Source organism: Brachycentrus maculatus, unplaced genomic scaffold (assembly GCF_059751285.1).
Source record: "Brachycentrus maculatus isolate JH-2025_06_01 unplaced genomic scaffold, ASM5975128v1 h1tg000015l, whole genome shotgun sequence".
NCBI lineage: Eukaryota > Metazoa > Arthropoda > Insecta > Trichoptera > Brachycentridae > Brachycentrus > Brachycentrus maculatus.
The window spans coordinates 614,882-632,526 of NW_028280769.1; the positions used below are offsets into that span (position 1 = coordinate 614,882).

Below are 17,645 nucleotides of genomic sequence, written 5' to 3' on the forward strand. Positions count from 1 at the left end.
TACTTTACCCGTTAGAAAAGAAACAATAGATGCCTTAATGTCTTGTCGATAAGAAATGACTGCTGGGAAATTTACATTTCAGAGAACTTCGGACTTCCCCGGCCTACCGCAGCGTAGTGGAAGGAGCCGTCAACCAGCAGTTCCTGATACTTTGTTACATAATTTAAATTCATTTACAAAAAATGCAAATCTATTTTAACTTTATATAAAATCGTGCTCTCAATACGAAAAAACCTTTGTAATTTTTTTTTTAATATCATACAATACTTAAATTCACTCAAATTAAATGAATTTCTCAATAAAATTATATCAAATCATGGTTATCAACTCCTGCCTTGTTTTATACATAACATAACAATTTGTATAGCCTCCCACCAGTCTGATGATGTCGGTAACGACGAAACCCGGTCGCTGGTCAAATAAAAATAAAGTGGAAAAGCTAAAAATATTGGTTTTAATCTAATAATATATTAAAAATGCAATTCCATCACGAAGTGTCAGTGGATAATATATATACGACTAGTTTCGAAAACTTACAGATGTTTTCATCTTCTGGTAAAAATCAAAACTAACGAACAAAAAATATATTTAGGGGTATGTATAGGTTAATAAATATAGAGAAGGGGGGAGGTTAAGGAACAAGATTTTTTTGTAAAAGGAAACATTGATAATAATGGTGACGTATTTTGAAACAGTAAATTATTAATTTACGTTTTATCTGAATTTAAATTTTAATGTTTTTCTAAATTTTCTTAATTATTCATGACTTGTCTTTTATTTGTAACAGAGTGTAGTAATTTACGTGAACTGTTTTTTTGTTGTTCGTGCGTTATAGTTAGACCACCTTTACATCACACAGTCGATCGCTGTCGACGTTTTGGCCACCCCTATTATATATTACATTAAAAGGATATTATATTCCTAAGGAAAAGCAATACCCATGTTTTATTATGACGATAAGTGTACTGCGAAGCACTCTGGGTCCTTTCCGAGGCGAAATTTCATATGAAAGTTGTACGTACGTAATATATAATCTCTAACGTTTATTCCTAGTCGCAAATATCTAGCACGATGTATTCATACACTTCGCTTCAGCGGGTCGAGCGGAGGGCTAAGATTTATGTCGAAATAAAGGACCCTTCTAAGTACCCAATAACACTCAAACTCTGGGACGCATACGGCAGGGAATGATTCAATTAAACATGTCCATTAGGGCAGGGGAACCCATCAGTACTAAGGCTTTCACGCAGAAGATGCTAGTCGTTTGAGGAAATTTCACTGTAAATTAAAATAGGACATTTAATTCAGTGCCGAATTGAGTGCCCTAATAATTGAAATGAATCATTAGTGAATATTCACAAGGAAAAAAGGTTAAAATATGATATTTTTTATATTATTTATCAAATACTGGATAAATCATACCACGGATAAAAGCATACCACGGATGATAAAACTAAATATTTTTTTTAGTTATTTAGTACAGCGACAAAAAACATTATAATTTAATTCGTTAATAGATACATATTTGTACTTTAATACATATCTTATCCTAATAAATATACGCTTTATGGATATATATATATGTATATATATATATATATATTTACTTCAAAACGTTATCCACAACCAATGGTGCAACGGCAAATGTAGTTTGTAATAGAAGTAGACAAAGGTAGAGGAAAACTTGGCATGATCAAGTATTTCAAATACGTCATATAATATATCGGGTATATATGAGGACATGCATGAATGTGGTAGAGGATTCAATTGCTTGCAAAGACAGATAAGCGTGGCGTTCTGTTCTCTCTCCCTACGACGTGATGCGAGGAGCGGCGTGATGGTTAGTTGGTTAGTTAAAATATGCAGTATAAGGACTTTTTTAAATGCCTATTTACTGTACTCGTGTATTGTTTTATATTTTATATTTCGCCCTGAATCGGTTTTGTTTTATTTCAAATTTAACTTTCTTTCTTTCTTTTGTATTATTTCAGTCTTGTTTACCTAAGCTTTTTTTTGTACTAACGGTGTCAAGCTTCACTTTCGATCCCATACGTCATGATAGGTTGGACTCAAGTTATGTAAATCTTGATTTTGCTACCGTTATACGTATGTCCGCCTCCGTAGTGTAATGGTCAGCATGCTCGCCTACCGTTCTGGAGGTCCCGGGTTCGATTCCCAGGGGGGTTTAATAAATATAAGTGATTTTTTCACTCTCATATTTATTCAATATTACACTGGACTTGTACCTGAAGTGGAGGGCTGATCCCCTTTTCTTCATGTGTAATCGATCGAGATAACACTGCGTTTATATGGAGCAGTGCCCTATGCACCATTGGGGTGTGGTAAGGGATTTATTTTATTATTATATGTGTGAAATGTTTAAATATAACATGTGTTAAAAAAGAAGGCACGATTTCCTGAAAGTAAATTTCAGGGTGCGAAAATGTGAAATTAATATCAATGTTAACCCTTAGTTTGGGGCTGAATCAAAACACAAATTAAAGCGAATTAACTTTTCCCAGGGGGCTCGTATTTGCCACGTAATGATCGTGAAGCAAAGTTTGGCGAGTTCTGGGCGTGTCGGGGGCTTGGGTGACGCAAGATATGTGACCCGTCATCCGGACTGACAGAATCCCGCTTCAAATCCTGGAGAAAAATGACAGACGGGATATTAAGGGTTAATCTTGAATCTCCGCAAGTTCTTTATATGCGTTATTTTGAATGGATTGCGAAGGAAAATTGTCTATTTCTTTGACTATTTCTATGGGTTTGTGTTTTGTACCATAAAAATTGCTTTAAATAATGCTCGAACCGAGGACGGTAGATTTATTTTCTATATGTAATAATAAGTTCATAAAAAACCTTTCTTTACTTGGCTGATACTTTTAAGGATGATGTAGGTACCAAACGGAATATTTTTTTCAGCATTTTGAGTGTGTCCAAATACTTATTAAACTGGATTATCTCCAACTAGGGGTTATTTTGTAATATTTGAATATTTGAAGCACTAACTCCAATTTATAGATTTTCCATTTTATAATTAATATGTAACTTTGTTCTAAAATCACTAAAAATATTTTATTATAACAAAATTATAATGTTTACCGGTTTCAAGGCTAACTGCTTCTTATATCAAGACTATTACTATATAAACTAGTATAATCAGACTTGATGAAGAAGCGGTTAGCTTCGAAACCGGTAGGCATTATAATTAAGTTTTAGTAAAATATTTATAGTGATTATAAAACAAAGTTACATTTTAATTATAAAACTTAAGTGTTGGTGTATTCAGCTGTAGAGCCTTCCCAAATATTTCCTAACAAAATACATATTTTGCTATTTTTTTATTGAGTTGTCGATGTAACATATTCTACTTCTCACTCTTATCCACACTAAATGGTGCCAAGGGCACTGTTATTGCTGTTAACATCGATGCATTATTATATTGATAGTTAATTATGAGTCCGATTCCGTAGTGTAATGGTCTGCACGCTCGGCTACCGTTCTGGAGGTCCCAGGTTCGATTCCCAAGGGGGGTAAAATAAATATTAGTGATTTTTTCACTGTCATATTTATTCAATATTATCCTGGACTGGTACCTGAAGCGGAGGGCTGATCACATTTCCTTCATGTGTGAACGAAAATAAAAACAATGCGTTTATATGACGCAGTGCCCTATGCACCATTGGGGTGCGGATAAGGGTTTTATTTATTTATTATTTATTAATTATGAGACAAGGTGACGATTTCAGCGTATGTACCAGTCTTGGGCAGTATTAAATTAGTTTTAATGTAAAAAATCACTCATATTTATTTTGACTATCATGGGAATCAAACCCGAGACTTCCGGCAAAAAGTAATTAATTCTCCAGCCTTACTTTTAACCCCGATCAGAGGCAGATACTACTCTTTGGTTATTAATTAACGTTACCTAACGAGTACTTAGTTATTTTTACAAGCCTTCGTACGAGCTTTGCGGCTGATGAAGGTTGTTGATTATCATTATAATTTCCCTCCACACAAGCGGCATGTTAACGCCAGGAATATGTTTATCTTCCCCACTCGCGAAATTGCTTTTCTTTCGGTAATTTATCAAAACATCGTGGGCTTTTTTGACTCATCCCGGATGGCGGCTCGTAACGATTAACCTTTCATAACTGGAGAGGTAACACGAGCTGGTCTTTTGAACTCGGATTTTTCAAATATCTGCGTTACCTTAATAAAAAAATATTATTCACTTCTTTAACAATATAATTATAAACAATTAAAAGTTTAAAAGATTGACATTTCATTAATTTAACACTCTCATCATTTAAAACATATTTTGTGTATTAAATTAAATCGTTAACTTTGTGCTATAGTAACATAACATTCTAAAAAAAAATCCCACAAAGGCATTGCAAAAAGTGACTTATGGTATTTCGCCTCTGAGCTGTTTAAATTCTAATTTAAATGAAGTTGCCTCAAACACTGGCGCAATGCTTTCAATTCCCGCACCATTGTTAACAGCCTTATCTAGTGCCATTACCAAATGGGTGAATGTTAAAATTGTCGCGAAACAGCTGTCACCGCTTCCGAAACTTTACCGAAACAATCCCAAATGTTGATATCTTGATTGCTGACGGAACAAAGCCTTGTTCCTAATTTAAATTTACGACTGTTTCGACCAGGGCTTCTCAACTATTAGTAGAAATACAAGAAACGTTTTGGAATAGACCAATACTGCAGGCGCATAATGAAGGTAGTCTTTTTTTATTCATTGATTCGGCAGTCACCTTGTGGTAATGTTTAAGCATTTTTAATTTTAATTTTACTTGGTAAATACTGCTGTTTCATAACTATTGTATTACCCCTGCCCGCCTTCTTAACATTATTTTATAACTCTTGATTTGAGTACTACTGACCACTATTTTATAACTATTGTATTACCTTTGTCTGCATTGATAACAGTACTACTGACAACTATTATATAACTATTGTATTACCCCTGCCCGCCTTGAATAAAGTACTTCTAAACACTATTTTGTCCGCCTCCGTAGTGTTATGGTCAGCACGCTCGGCTGCCGTTCTGGAGGTCCCGGGTTCGATTCCCAAGGGGGGTAAAATAAATATAAGTGATTTTTTCACTGTCATATTCATTCAATATTACCCTGGATTGGTACCTGAAGCGGAGGGCTGATCACCTTTCCTTCATGTGTAAACGATCAAGATAACACTGTGTTTATATGACGCAGTGCCCTTTGCACCATTGGGGTGCGGATAAGGGTTTTAATGTTATTATTATTATAAACACTATTTTACAACTCTTGATTTAAGTACTACTGACCACTATTGTATTATCTTTGTCCGCCTTGTTAAAGTACTAATGACCACTATTTCATAACTATTGTATTACCTCAGCCCGTTTTGATAGAAGTACTACTGGTAACTATTTCATAACTATTGTATTATCTCTGTTTTTCTGGATTTAAGTACTATTGACCACTATTTCATATTCATTGTATTACCTCTATTTGCTTCGATAAAAGTTGACTGGTAACTAAAATATATTTGATGGCTGAAGCTACTTTTCAGCCAATTAAAAGTGGTATTTTTTAACATTCCCCTTATCATTCATTGTTCATTATGTGTGCAATTAAAGTGGTATTTACCAGATAAAATTGAAATAAAAAGTTAGATATTTTATTTGTTATGTATGCATGAACTCATGCAGTTACCTTACACGATGACATGCATAATCTATCATGCATCGTTTTATGCACATTCTAACAAATAAATTCTTAATTTTTGGAAAAGTAAAAAAAAATAGCGACTACCGCTCGCGGACCAGCGTTTGAGAAACGCACTATCCCGACCTTTGGAAGGTTCGTGAAACTAACAATTGCGATACTCAGCGACGTGATGTTTCGTTATTTTTCATCTTCTTCTTTTATGTCTATCCACAACCAGCAGGCGCATAGGGCACCGCGTTGGTTCAACGGAGGGTTATATGTACGAGGACGCATTTGGTCAACCTAGAACCTTACATTTTGAGCCAAACACATTATCCAATGCATTTAGAGGTACGTGACAAAAATTTGAAATTTTCTATGAAATGATTTCTTTGAAAAAACTTCATACTTATAAAAAATCGATGTATAATATAATACATGTTCGATTGGTAAAATAAGGAAAAAATGCATGGCTGAGATTTATACTATCGAGACAAATAAGAAAGGTGTGTTGAGATGGTTCGGACTTGTGGAACGAATATGTGAAGAATGAAGATTGAATTAATTGATGAGGCGAATGTTGTTAGAAAATGAAGTAGAGGAGAAGGCCTAAGAAAAATTTGAACAATCAGGTATGTATGTCAAATAAAGCTTGTATTTGTACTTGTACTTAAAAGCGGCCGGGTCACGAGTGTATGAGGAAAATGTATGAGGAGATGCATGAATGTAGAAGAGGCGGAGAATATTTGAAAAGACAGGGTGGTATGGAGTTCTATTCTCTGTTATGATTTTTAACTATAGCAACTTAGTTCAAAATAACATGTAACAGTAAATTTTTAAGTCTGAAAAATATCAGATTATATATCGCACACTCCTTTCAACGTCATATATCGAAAACATGATTTTTCATTAGATCGTTTTTAAAGTTTAAAAATATAATAAAATGTATTTAAAATAAATATCAAGCCACTTATTAAACTTTTTACTGTGCAACAGATCTTTTTACGTTAAACCTGAATGTTTTTTCTCCACTTAAAATTTTTTGGTACATTTAAAAAAAAAATTAAACAATTATTTTTTTTCACACAGAGTGGTGTGGCACTCTATTCTCTCTGCCTACCCCTGCGGGGAAGCGGCGTGATGGTTAGTTAGTTAGTTAGTTAATTAAACAATACATTTTCTTTAAAATGCAAAAACAACACTTTCTGCTCTGTAGCGGGTAAATATTAAGTTAAATATATGCCACTTTTGCTGGAATATAGTACATTTTTGGGCATTCTGAAAACATGCATAACTGAAAATTTACGATTTTCGATATAACTTATATATTGACTTGTTGAAAGGAGTGAGCGATATGTAAATTAAATCTGAGTAACTTTAATTCAAAATTTACACAAGTAATACCTTTCAAATAAATGAAATACTTAGAAATCTAATCCCAAGTCTATATTGTATAATTATACTAGTCAGATGTTTCGAGAAATTTCAATTATCAATTAATTGGTTACGTTCCTTTGTTTCATTAATCAGGCCCTTAACGAGAAATTCAGTCAAATTCAGAAATTGGGGCCTCTATATTGATAATTGTATTCAGTTTAATTAATATTTTACACTTTACAGCCACCCTGATGTATGGAAGTGAAGCATGGAGGTGGTAAAAGAAGGATGAAAGTAAACTAAATGTATTTGAAATGCAATTTTTCAGACAAATGTGCGGTAAAAGGATGTATATTAGATGTTCGGGAAAAGGTAAAATAAGGTAAGAATGCAAGGCTGAGATAAGGCTGATTCCTCTCCTTTCTTTCTCCTTCCTGCTAAATTTATTATTTTATATAATACCCTTTTTTGTTTTTTGTTTAATCTCTGAATGTTTTTTAATAGTTTTATAACATAATTGTGGAATTGTTTAATTGTTTTTTTTTTTAAATTTTTTGTCAATGTAATGTAATGTTTATTATGGTTAATGTAACTATTGTTTTATATATATTTTTTTATATGTAAGCTGTACAATTCCCAAATAAATAAAATAAAAATAAAAATAAGCATTATCGATAAAATGAAGAAAGTTTAGATGATTTAGACCAAATATATTTAGTTAACCTCATGACTCTGTACATGTGAGTTCACTGGTGTCATCTTTGGTTGGATTGGGAAACCTTTCATTTAGCAGAGATCCTTTTATTTGAACGCATGAACGATCCTTATGTATGAGGAGATGCATAAACGTGGAAGAGGCGAAGAATGTTTGCAAAGACAAAGTGGTGTGGCGTTCTATTCTATCTGCCTACCCCTGCGTAGAAGCAGCGTTATGGTTAGTTAGTTTTATGAACGATCCTTACCGGATTATTTAACATACTGGGAAACGCCTGAAATTACAATTTTAAGTTTGATTTTTTTATTATTCTCGTGAATGTGGTTAAAATTGTGGTTTGCTCAATATATCTAGGAGTTCCAAGAATTTGAGTGTTGTGGTTGTCAATCATAGGTAGGAATGCAAATGTTATACGTGATCACTAAACCAGCCTATGACAGGTCATAAGCCCTGTAAATACCCAGACTTCCATATTCTTCTTCATCTTTCTTGTATACATCTAAAGCTGTATGAAAATAACTGTCTAATTCCAACCGTTAGTTACACCCTAATTTTCTCCATACATCATCTGTACCGATAATATTAGGGAGCGGTATGTGAACCTTGAACCCATGTAGCCAATATTTCAGGGGGCCCTCGGACAAATTATTGGCTTTCCGGTTTGGTTCCGGAAACCCCGATTAGCCGGAAGTGCGGTACGACCTTTGCCCAGTTAATTCCGGCGTCTCACTTTGTGGCACAATATCTTGCGATTCCTGATAAGGGCAATTTGTGCCAGAATCATTTGCTTTGAAGGAATTTCAAGGCGGTAATAAAAATTTAATTGATGGAAGAAATTTGATATGAATTATGATTCTATTTTAAACGTAATATAGTCAATCCTTATGTGATAGTTAAACAGTATTTTGTGTCGGGTTGTGGTCCCGTGGTTAGTGTCGCGGACTCTTGAGTCAAAGTTTTTCGATACGAACCCACTCTACCATAATTTGTTACCTTTTTCAAATAATGAGCCGCTTAGGCTCAGATAAACAGAAGTATTTTTAGAAATAATAAAAACACTAATACAATTTCACCTTTGACAGCTTATAGTAATTTGAAAATGCTTTAACACGGCGAAATAATTGACACGTTTTTATTTTTATGCGTTTTTAATGAAAAAAATATAAAAATAGACTTGTAACATTCACCAATTCTACCCATTATTGACAACCACACTAGTCAAATTCTTGGAAGTTCTATATATATGAACCAATTTAGAAACCTTGTTCTTGAATCACTAGAACTTCACTAGAGACATCTATTGGTGAGATGTAAAGAAGCTTTTTACTAAGCAGAAACTCTTATATTAGTATGTGAGGTTCGAATCCTGGATTATAATCACACACACGAGAAACGCCAAAAAATTAAAATCACACACATGGACACACTCAAAATGTTGTAAATAAATTATCTGGTCAAATTATAAGCTTAATAATAAAAATGAAAATGTTATTTTCTGGCGTTTCTCATGTGTGTGATTATAATCCAGGATTCGGACCCCACATACTAATATAAGAGTTTCTGCTTAGTAAAAAGCTTCTTTACATCTCACCAATAGATGTCTCTAGTGAAGTTCTAGTGATTCAAGAACAAGGTTTCTAAATTGGTTCATATATATAGAACTTCCAAGAATTTGAGTAGTGTGGTTAAAAATAGACTTATTTTACTGTTAAAAAAATAAAAGTTACAAAAGCTCATATAGTGATCACGTAGTTCTTTTTTGCTCCTATTTCTTATAAATTTGTTTAACTGCCCAATCTTCACTCATTCGATTCGCACACCAAAAAAAATCAAAACACCTCTCATAATTTTGTCGGTAATGCTTGTTTCAGCATTGAATTTTTCCTCATATCACCATTCAACCATCTATCACGTCACTAAAACTGTTCTGTTGACAGTTTATGAAGGTTTTTCCATGCTTTTCATTGCATTTCCGGTCGATAAAGCAGCATACCACATTCGCAAAATGTTGAAATAAGAATGAATCGATATTCTTCCAAGTATTCACTCGCATGCAAGGCTTCCTGGGTAATTTGCATACAGAACAATCAATGCTCAAGTAAGGCTTGTAATATTTCTAACACCGTAAAGTAACGTGAGGCTACTTTGCGTAATCACATCGCCTAGTTACGTTAAGTGCTAGGCAAACTACCAAACTTGCCACAGGCAATGCATCATACTTCGAACATAGCAGAGCTATAAATCAAGATGCAGATTTTTCACGAATGCCAAAAGGTGATTGGAAAATGTTTTATTGCCCGTTTTTCAAATTGGGTGACGCGACCAATTATTGGCAGCCTTCCAATTATTGACATTGCTACTAAATGTGAAAGAAAAACATGTCACACTTGTTTCTACTTGAGATGTAACATCTATCGTTTAAATGAAAGAAGATGGCAGTCTGAGCATCCCAGGGCTTACGACCAGGCATTTGGCTGAGATTTCATTATTGTAGGTGCTTGAAAAAAATATTAATTCCATAAATTGATTCGGCAGTCACTTTTGACTAAAATTTTACATGGTAAATACCAAAATATCTTTAAATTTTCATTGATACATTCAGGATTATATTAAACCACAGTATTGAAAATATCAAAGGTTAAATACTGCATTAGATTTAAATTTTGTTTTACAGTTTTCAAAACTAGTCGTAAAATGAAACAAAAATCAATAAGTGGTTTTATAAACGTGTTTAATTTTTGATAATCAACATATCATTCCACAAAAATGACACCAACAAAAACAAATAATAAAGTATTTATGTAGTTAAAATGTTTGTCAATTGGTTGACTTTATTTAATAGTGTGACAGAAAAAAAAAATTAAAGTTGTCTCTACTTGAAATTAAAAATCTATTGTTTGAATAAAAGAATGAGCATCCCAGGGCTTACAACCTGGCATTTGGCTGAGATTTCAATATTAAAGGTATCTGATAGATTCCATAATATATTCGGCAGTCACTTTTGATTTAAATTTTACATACCAATATTTCTTTAAACTTTCATTGATGTATTCCGCATCACATTAAAACACAGTATTAAAATTATTAAAAATTGTATACAGCATTACATGCAAATTTTATTTTACACAACAAGTTTTGAAAACATCTGTTGTTTTCTAAACTATTCGTGTAAAATGAAAAAAAAAAACAATATGTGGTCTAAAACAAATGTTTAATTTTGAATAATCAACATTTTGAGTGTCTCCAAATACTTCACAAATCTGAATTATCTCCAATTATAAGAGTATTTTTCATCTTATTTTTTGACATCTCATATCATTATCACTTCAACCAGCCTGTGACGGTCGTCAGCCCCGTAAATGCCCAGACTTCCATGTTCTTCTTCATCTTTGATGAGATGTCAAATAGAATAATCAAAATGTCATTCCACAAAGTTAATACCAAAAAAATAAATAATAAAGTATTAATATTATTAAAATGTTTGTCGTTGGATTGAGTGATTTCTACCCTTATAAAATGTACTAGTTAAAAGTTATACATACCTCAAAACAGACGTCAGCGTTAGGATTAGGTGGATTAAGGGTGATTTTTTTAACAGGGGGAGATCTCGTCACGTTCTCTTCCTTGATCAATACTTTGGTCTCCTTCTTATCGAGCGCCAGGTCCTTCTTACTCCCTTTCACCGCATTAGCCTCCTTCTTCTTCTCTGACAAGACACTCTCGGTAGAGGCGTTCTTGGACGAACAGATCGAAGGATTCCGACTGGACATCTTCAAGCTTTCGACCGAAGCCGTTGTCTTGCTGTTTTCATTGGAGGTCGCCATTTTGCCCAAAGCTTTCGCACAAAACTTAATAAACTAATTAAAAGTCTGACTATTTCACTAGTATAAACTTTTTTCGTTTACGCAAGAACACCAACATTACATTATATTGAAACTATTATTTTTCTTATAGTTTAATTAGTTTACTTATTAGTTATTGCGATTCACTTGTTCATTTTAAATTATTTCACATTTTCTTTTCTTGTTTAAAAAAAAACTTCTTAACCACTTGAAAGAGATACATTCAGTAAATTCAAAGTTAAAATTGTTCAAAACACACACACACACACACACACACACACACACACACACACACAGACAGACATACACACACATACATATAAATATATGTATGTGTGTAAACGTATTACATATATCATGTTTTATATATAAAAAACATGATATATGTAATACGTTTAAGAAAAATATTGTTGATGTCTATTTGTTATTTGAAAAAAAAACATTTAATGTAAGTTTATTTTACAGTTTTTTTTAGATTACTTATGTGAAAACCTGTAATAGGAATTAAAATTTTTTGATTTTATTTCATTATGTTATTTTCGTAAATATTCTGTTGGTTTTCCAATAAAAAAATAATGTTACATACATCATGTTATATGTATATATAACATAATGTATGTAGCATTAATTATTTAATTATACTAGAACGTATTCATTATTTGTTACTCTTCAGATCATTTCACCGTTAGCACCACATTAAGGGATAGCTTTTGTAATGCCTAATTCAACCCCTATATTTTAACCCACCCCCCTTGCCATTCTACGTTCGGCAATATTACAAATTCACCACTTCTTCAATATTTAACAATTGCTACTTCGCCGAGAATGATAAATGAGTTGAACATAACTAATACTGGTACTCAATTGTAGTGTAACATGTAACAAATAATGATGCCGAATAAATACGAATTGGTATAAACTCATTCAGAAATAAAATACAACGGTATTAATTCAATTACAAAACCTACAAAAAATAAACATGAAAATGTTTTTATGGGCTGGAATTAGAGATTTTAAATTTTGAATTTGAAATTTGATATTTAAAATTTGAGTTTCGAATTTGAAAATTTTATTGAATTTGTGAATTTTATTCACCAATTCTACCCATGATTGACAACTAAGCTACTCAAATTCTTGGAAGTTCTAGATATATTGATCAAACTCGAGAGTGCTTGAATTCACTAGAATTTTTCTAGAGACATCTATGGTGTTATGAGAGAAGCTTTTCATTAAACATAAACTCTTTCATTTATATGTGAGCTTTGAATCCTGGACTCGGTTCACATGCTACAATATCGCTCACTCCTTTCAACAACGTCATATTTCAAAAATCGTCAAATTTCAGTTGTGCATGTTTTCGGAATGCCCAGAAAACGTTCTATATCCCAGCAAAAGCGGTCTATTTTTAACTTAATATTTACCCGCTACAGGGCAGAAAGTGTGGTTTTTGCATTTTGAAGAAAAGGTATTGTTTAATTATTTTTATAAATATACTAAATATTTTTGAAATGGAGAAAAAACCTTCAGGTTTTACCTAAAAAGATCTGTTGTACAGTGAAAAGTTCAATAAATGGCTTAATATTTATTTTTAATACATTTTGTTATGTTCTTAAACTTTAAAAACGATCTCCTGAAAAATCAAGTTTATTGATTTATGACGTTGTTGAAAGGAGTGAGCGATATATGGATCCAATTTCAAAACATTGTTCTTGAATTAAAAGAATTTCACTAGAGACATCTATTGGTGAGATGAAATAAATGTTAGGAATAAAACTTAATACGTGGTATTAAATATTTAATTTTTAAAATGTTCACTGAAAAATTACTAATGTCGTACGTACATCATAAATTTTTGAGAATTTCTCGTGGATTAGTGCCTTTTTTTCGCAACAGGCAGTAATTTTTTTCGTTTCAAGTCATCGCCATTAGTGATGAGGTACAATATTGCTCTTCTTATACTGGTATGGCGTGCGCCACGTCAGTCGTACCGTGATTCCAGCATAGCAGTCCACTTAATGATATTACGAAACTTTCTTTCAGTACCGTACTTTAATTAACGAAAAAACTTTTAATTATCTGCAAACCTTTCTGGCATCCCCCTGGCCTCACCTAAATAAAAGGAACTCTATTAAAAGTCGATTAATAAACGAACCGTAAAATAATATAACAACCGCTAACCGTTTTCAAACTCTGATCGTCTTCATGTGATGGTACTCCAAATATTCAACTAACTAATTTACCAGCAAGACGATTCAGCGCAAGATATTATTAATTTTTTAAATTTTTTATAAATTTAGTTAGCTTATATTGCATTTAATAAAAAATAAAAATTATAAACCCTTATCCGCACCCCAATGGTGCATAGGGCACTGCGTCATATAAACGCAGAGTTATCTTGATCGTTTACACATGAAGTAAAGGTGATCGGCCCTCCGCTTCAGGTACCAGTCCAGGGCAATATTGAATAAATATTACAGTGAAAAAAAACACTTATATTTATTTGACCCCTCTGGGAATCGAGCCCGGGACCTCAAGAACGGTAGCCGAGCGTGCTGACCATTACACTACGGAGGCGGACAAAAATATGCATTTAATACAAACTATTATTTACACTTAATTTACATCATGTATATATTTACATCTTCTTACAGTATACTAAACATTTATTTAAAGACTCTTTTCATTCTTCATACATTCAGCCATCTCATCATACATTTTCGAACCCTTATAAATTAAACAATTTTGCGACATGTTTTTTTTTCAAAAATGGCAATCTTATTTTATCCTTATTTTTAGTACTATTTTCATTTCTTTTGTTAAGAACTATTTAATCCTTAAAGTATTTGGGTAATTTATCGTTTATTTATAAATTTATAGCATATTATATATTAGTCTCTTTTTCATAGGTAACCAGTTGAGTTCTTCTCTCATTTTTTTCTAAATTATTTTATAATTTTTCTGAAGTAATATTCACATAGATTTATTTTGAATAATCTCTAATTTATTTAAATTGACGAAAATAAAACAATTAAGATAGGCAAAGAAAATAAAACATATAATAGAGCGTTGAAAACTCATCCGGATGTGATTTAGGAGCATCTAGGCTTCCTGACAGACCTCTCTTGCAAAGCAAATTTATTTTATGAACAAGGTTGCCAAAATTATAAAAAATGTGAAACATATTCTGATTTTACTCTGAATTAAACTTTTATAGCTTTCAATGTCCCTGATACTTTCAATTCAAATAATACAAGTTTGTAAACCATTTTCAAGTTACTTTTTATTATTATTTTAAGTGTAAATTATTCCTGGAAAAAATTGAGTGAATTTCGAATTTGTGGACAAAAATGTTAATACTTAGGACATTGAAAGTTATTATTATTATTTTTTAATAAAAAATGTTTTTTTAATGTAGTTTTAATACATTCTTTATTTCACACTTTCTTGTATTTATTAATATTCGAAATAATTGTCTAATTAGGACATAATTAGGTCTAATTTCTTTGCCCCACCCATAGTTTGTGGTCAAAGAAATTTAATAAAAAATAAATATTTATTAACGTTTTTTTAATTTTGAAAATGTTAGTAAGGTTTTTAATCTACCATAAAAGCCTCTCATCATAAAACCTTTTTAACTGAATTTTTTTAACCAATTAATTTGAATGCTACCTCTTTCAAGCATTTAGAGAAAAAATCATTAACTTTTCTCAAACACGCAAAACAATCGTTATATTTTATGGTTCGAATAATTAAAACTACGTTTTAAAGCTAAATATATCGTTCATAAGTAATTTTTATTATAATTCAATTATTTAATCAACGATTTTCATCGCTTGTTTTGAAATAATCCAGCTCGGAATTTCACTGAAACCCAAGACCAAAATATCGGGAAATTTTCAGGCACACTCTCATAAGTTTGGAAGCTTTCAAGGGTATAATTTTCCGCTTGTTACAATCTGTATATATTAAACACCGTAGCTTATGGTAAAGTATTTATTTAATTTAGTACCGTTTCTGTTTATTTTTCCAGCTGGTATTTTTGGCGTCTTGGGTACAAGGAATAATCGACTTTATTCTAATAATTTCACATAAAATTTTCACATGAATGTACGCTCTACTTGGTTCTACTCATCAGTTAGTAACTTAAATAGATTTTGACTGAAGTGTGGGTGGTTTCTGAGTACAGTATATTACGCAACTTATGGTCTAGTTTTTTCCCCATTAAGTATCGCTTCTTAATCTTTTCAGCTGATACTTTGGGTGTGTAAGGTACAAGGAAAAATCGACTATGTTGTCTAATACCTTATTAAATATTTCCATTTACCATATGCGTGACCAGTTTCAACTATAACTGCATATTAGAGGTGTCTTAATTGAAACAAAACACCTATTATTTTTTTATTAAGAATTTAAAAAATGTTTTTCGCATAGCATCTTAGTTTATATTTGTTAATTTCAATTGTGAATTCATTAGAAAGAAATTAAGCTGATAAATAAAAACACAATGGTTTGATTAATATGTGTATCTTATATCATAAAAATATAATTTGATATTGTTTTTTATATGGAAGATAATAAAATAAGAAATAAGTTAAACCAAATTTAAAATTAATGAAATATTTTTTAAAAACTATTTCTTCTTCAAACCCTTATCCACACCCCAATGGTGCAAAGTGTGCATCAAACAAATGCAGTGTTATATTGACCGTTAACACACGAAGGAAAGGTGATCAGCCCTCCGCTTCAGGTAATACCTGTCTAGGGTAATATTGAATAAATATTAGAGTGAAATATCACTTATATTTATTTGACCACCCCCTGGAAATCGAACCTAAAAATACTAATACTCAGCGACCAATAAAAATTAAAATTAAAATGAAATAATTTTACTTATGCCATCAAATTTGAAATGGCCGAATAATTCGATTTATTTCAAATTTACACACTAATGTATTCTATACCATAATTGACACGTTCTTTCATATATTAGCTCTCAGTGGCATCATTATTCGAGTTAATAAAGCTTTTATTAAGCTAATATTATTTAATATGTGTAGAGCAGAAATGTAAGTAATGTAAGTGATCACTTAAACCATGATATGAGCTCTGTAAATACCCGGTCTTCCATATTTTTCTTCATCTATGTTGAGATGTCTATATATATTATTAATATTTATTGTCGAAATGAAGGGAAGTCAATTCTCAAAACACTTATTCAATAAAAGGCCGAAAACAAATAATGATATTTCTTTCTTTACAGGACGTTCCTTTTATCATTTTATTTCACTATGATTATTTGGTATGATATTATACAGGGCGTGAGGGAAAACAGCAACCCCTTCTATTTACATTACTTTCTGGTCTGGTAGAGAAAATAAATAAACACTAGACAAAACTACCCACTCGTCGAAACCTTTATTTGAAGAGAATACAGCGTTTGGTAAATTGAATCACCAAAATATAAGCGGTAAGGAAAATTATAATCTGTTTCTCGCTTAATAAAAATGCCTTCGTCTTCCCCGTTTTATCAAAAATATAATATATTTTATTATAGCGGACGAAGCTTTCATACACACGTAGATAAATTGGTAAAAATTTTTTTGAAAGCAATGGGTTTCCTTTCAGTTATCCAACTAACCTTACCCAAGCTAACTAACATATTTTTAATAAAAAAACCAAATAATAATCAAGAAATTAATAATTTAATTTTTAATCTTTTTTTTTACATGGTAATTATAATTAAAAACTTTTTGTTTGTTTTAATAAAATATCTTTAAACTGTAACGCAACCTAACGTAATCACATTTATGATTGGAAAAAAAAACGTAAGGGATTCGATTTTATACTCGTATTTGAAAATATATGATCATAGATTAAATTGATTAAAAAATATTGAAAAAAATATTTGGAACGCACGCTGTGAGCGTTGAATTTTTCAGCTATTTTTACCCGGGTCAACCCTTCTGAATTCAATAAAATTACTATAAACCGTTTAATTTC

At 31.7% G+C, this 17,645-nt stretch overlaps 1 protein-coding gene across 2 annotated transcripts in view; it reads right to left on the bottom strand.

Annotated features, from left to right (window-relative positions):
- Nucleotides 1-17,645, bottom strand: part of LOC148313319 (inactive dipeptidyl peptidase 10) — a 481,738-nt gene that overhangs the window by 121,742 nt on the left and 342,351 nt on the right. The window contains exon 1 of one of the 2 annotated variants that reach the window (XM_088264673.1): nucleotides 11,346-11,727. The exons of the other annotated variant lie outside the window; for it this stretch is intronic. Within the exon in view, the coding sequence (XP_088120799.1) occupies nucleotides 11,346-11,627 (282 nt within the window). The 5' untranslated portion in view covers nucleotides 11,628-11,727. Of the gene's footprint in view, nucleotides 1-11,345; nucleotides 11,728-17,645 lie in introns of those variants that run through there. 2 annotated transcript variants of the gene reach the window in all.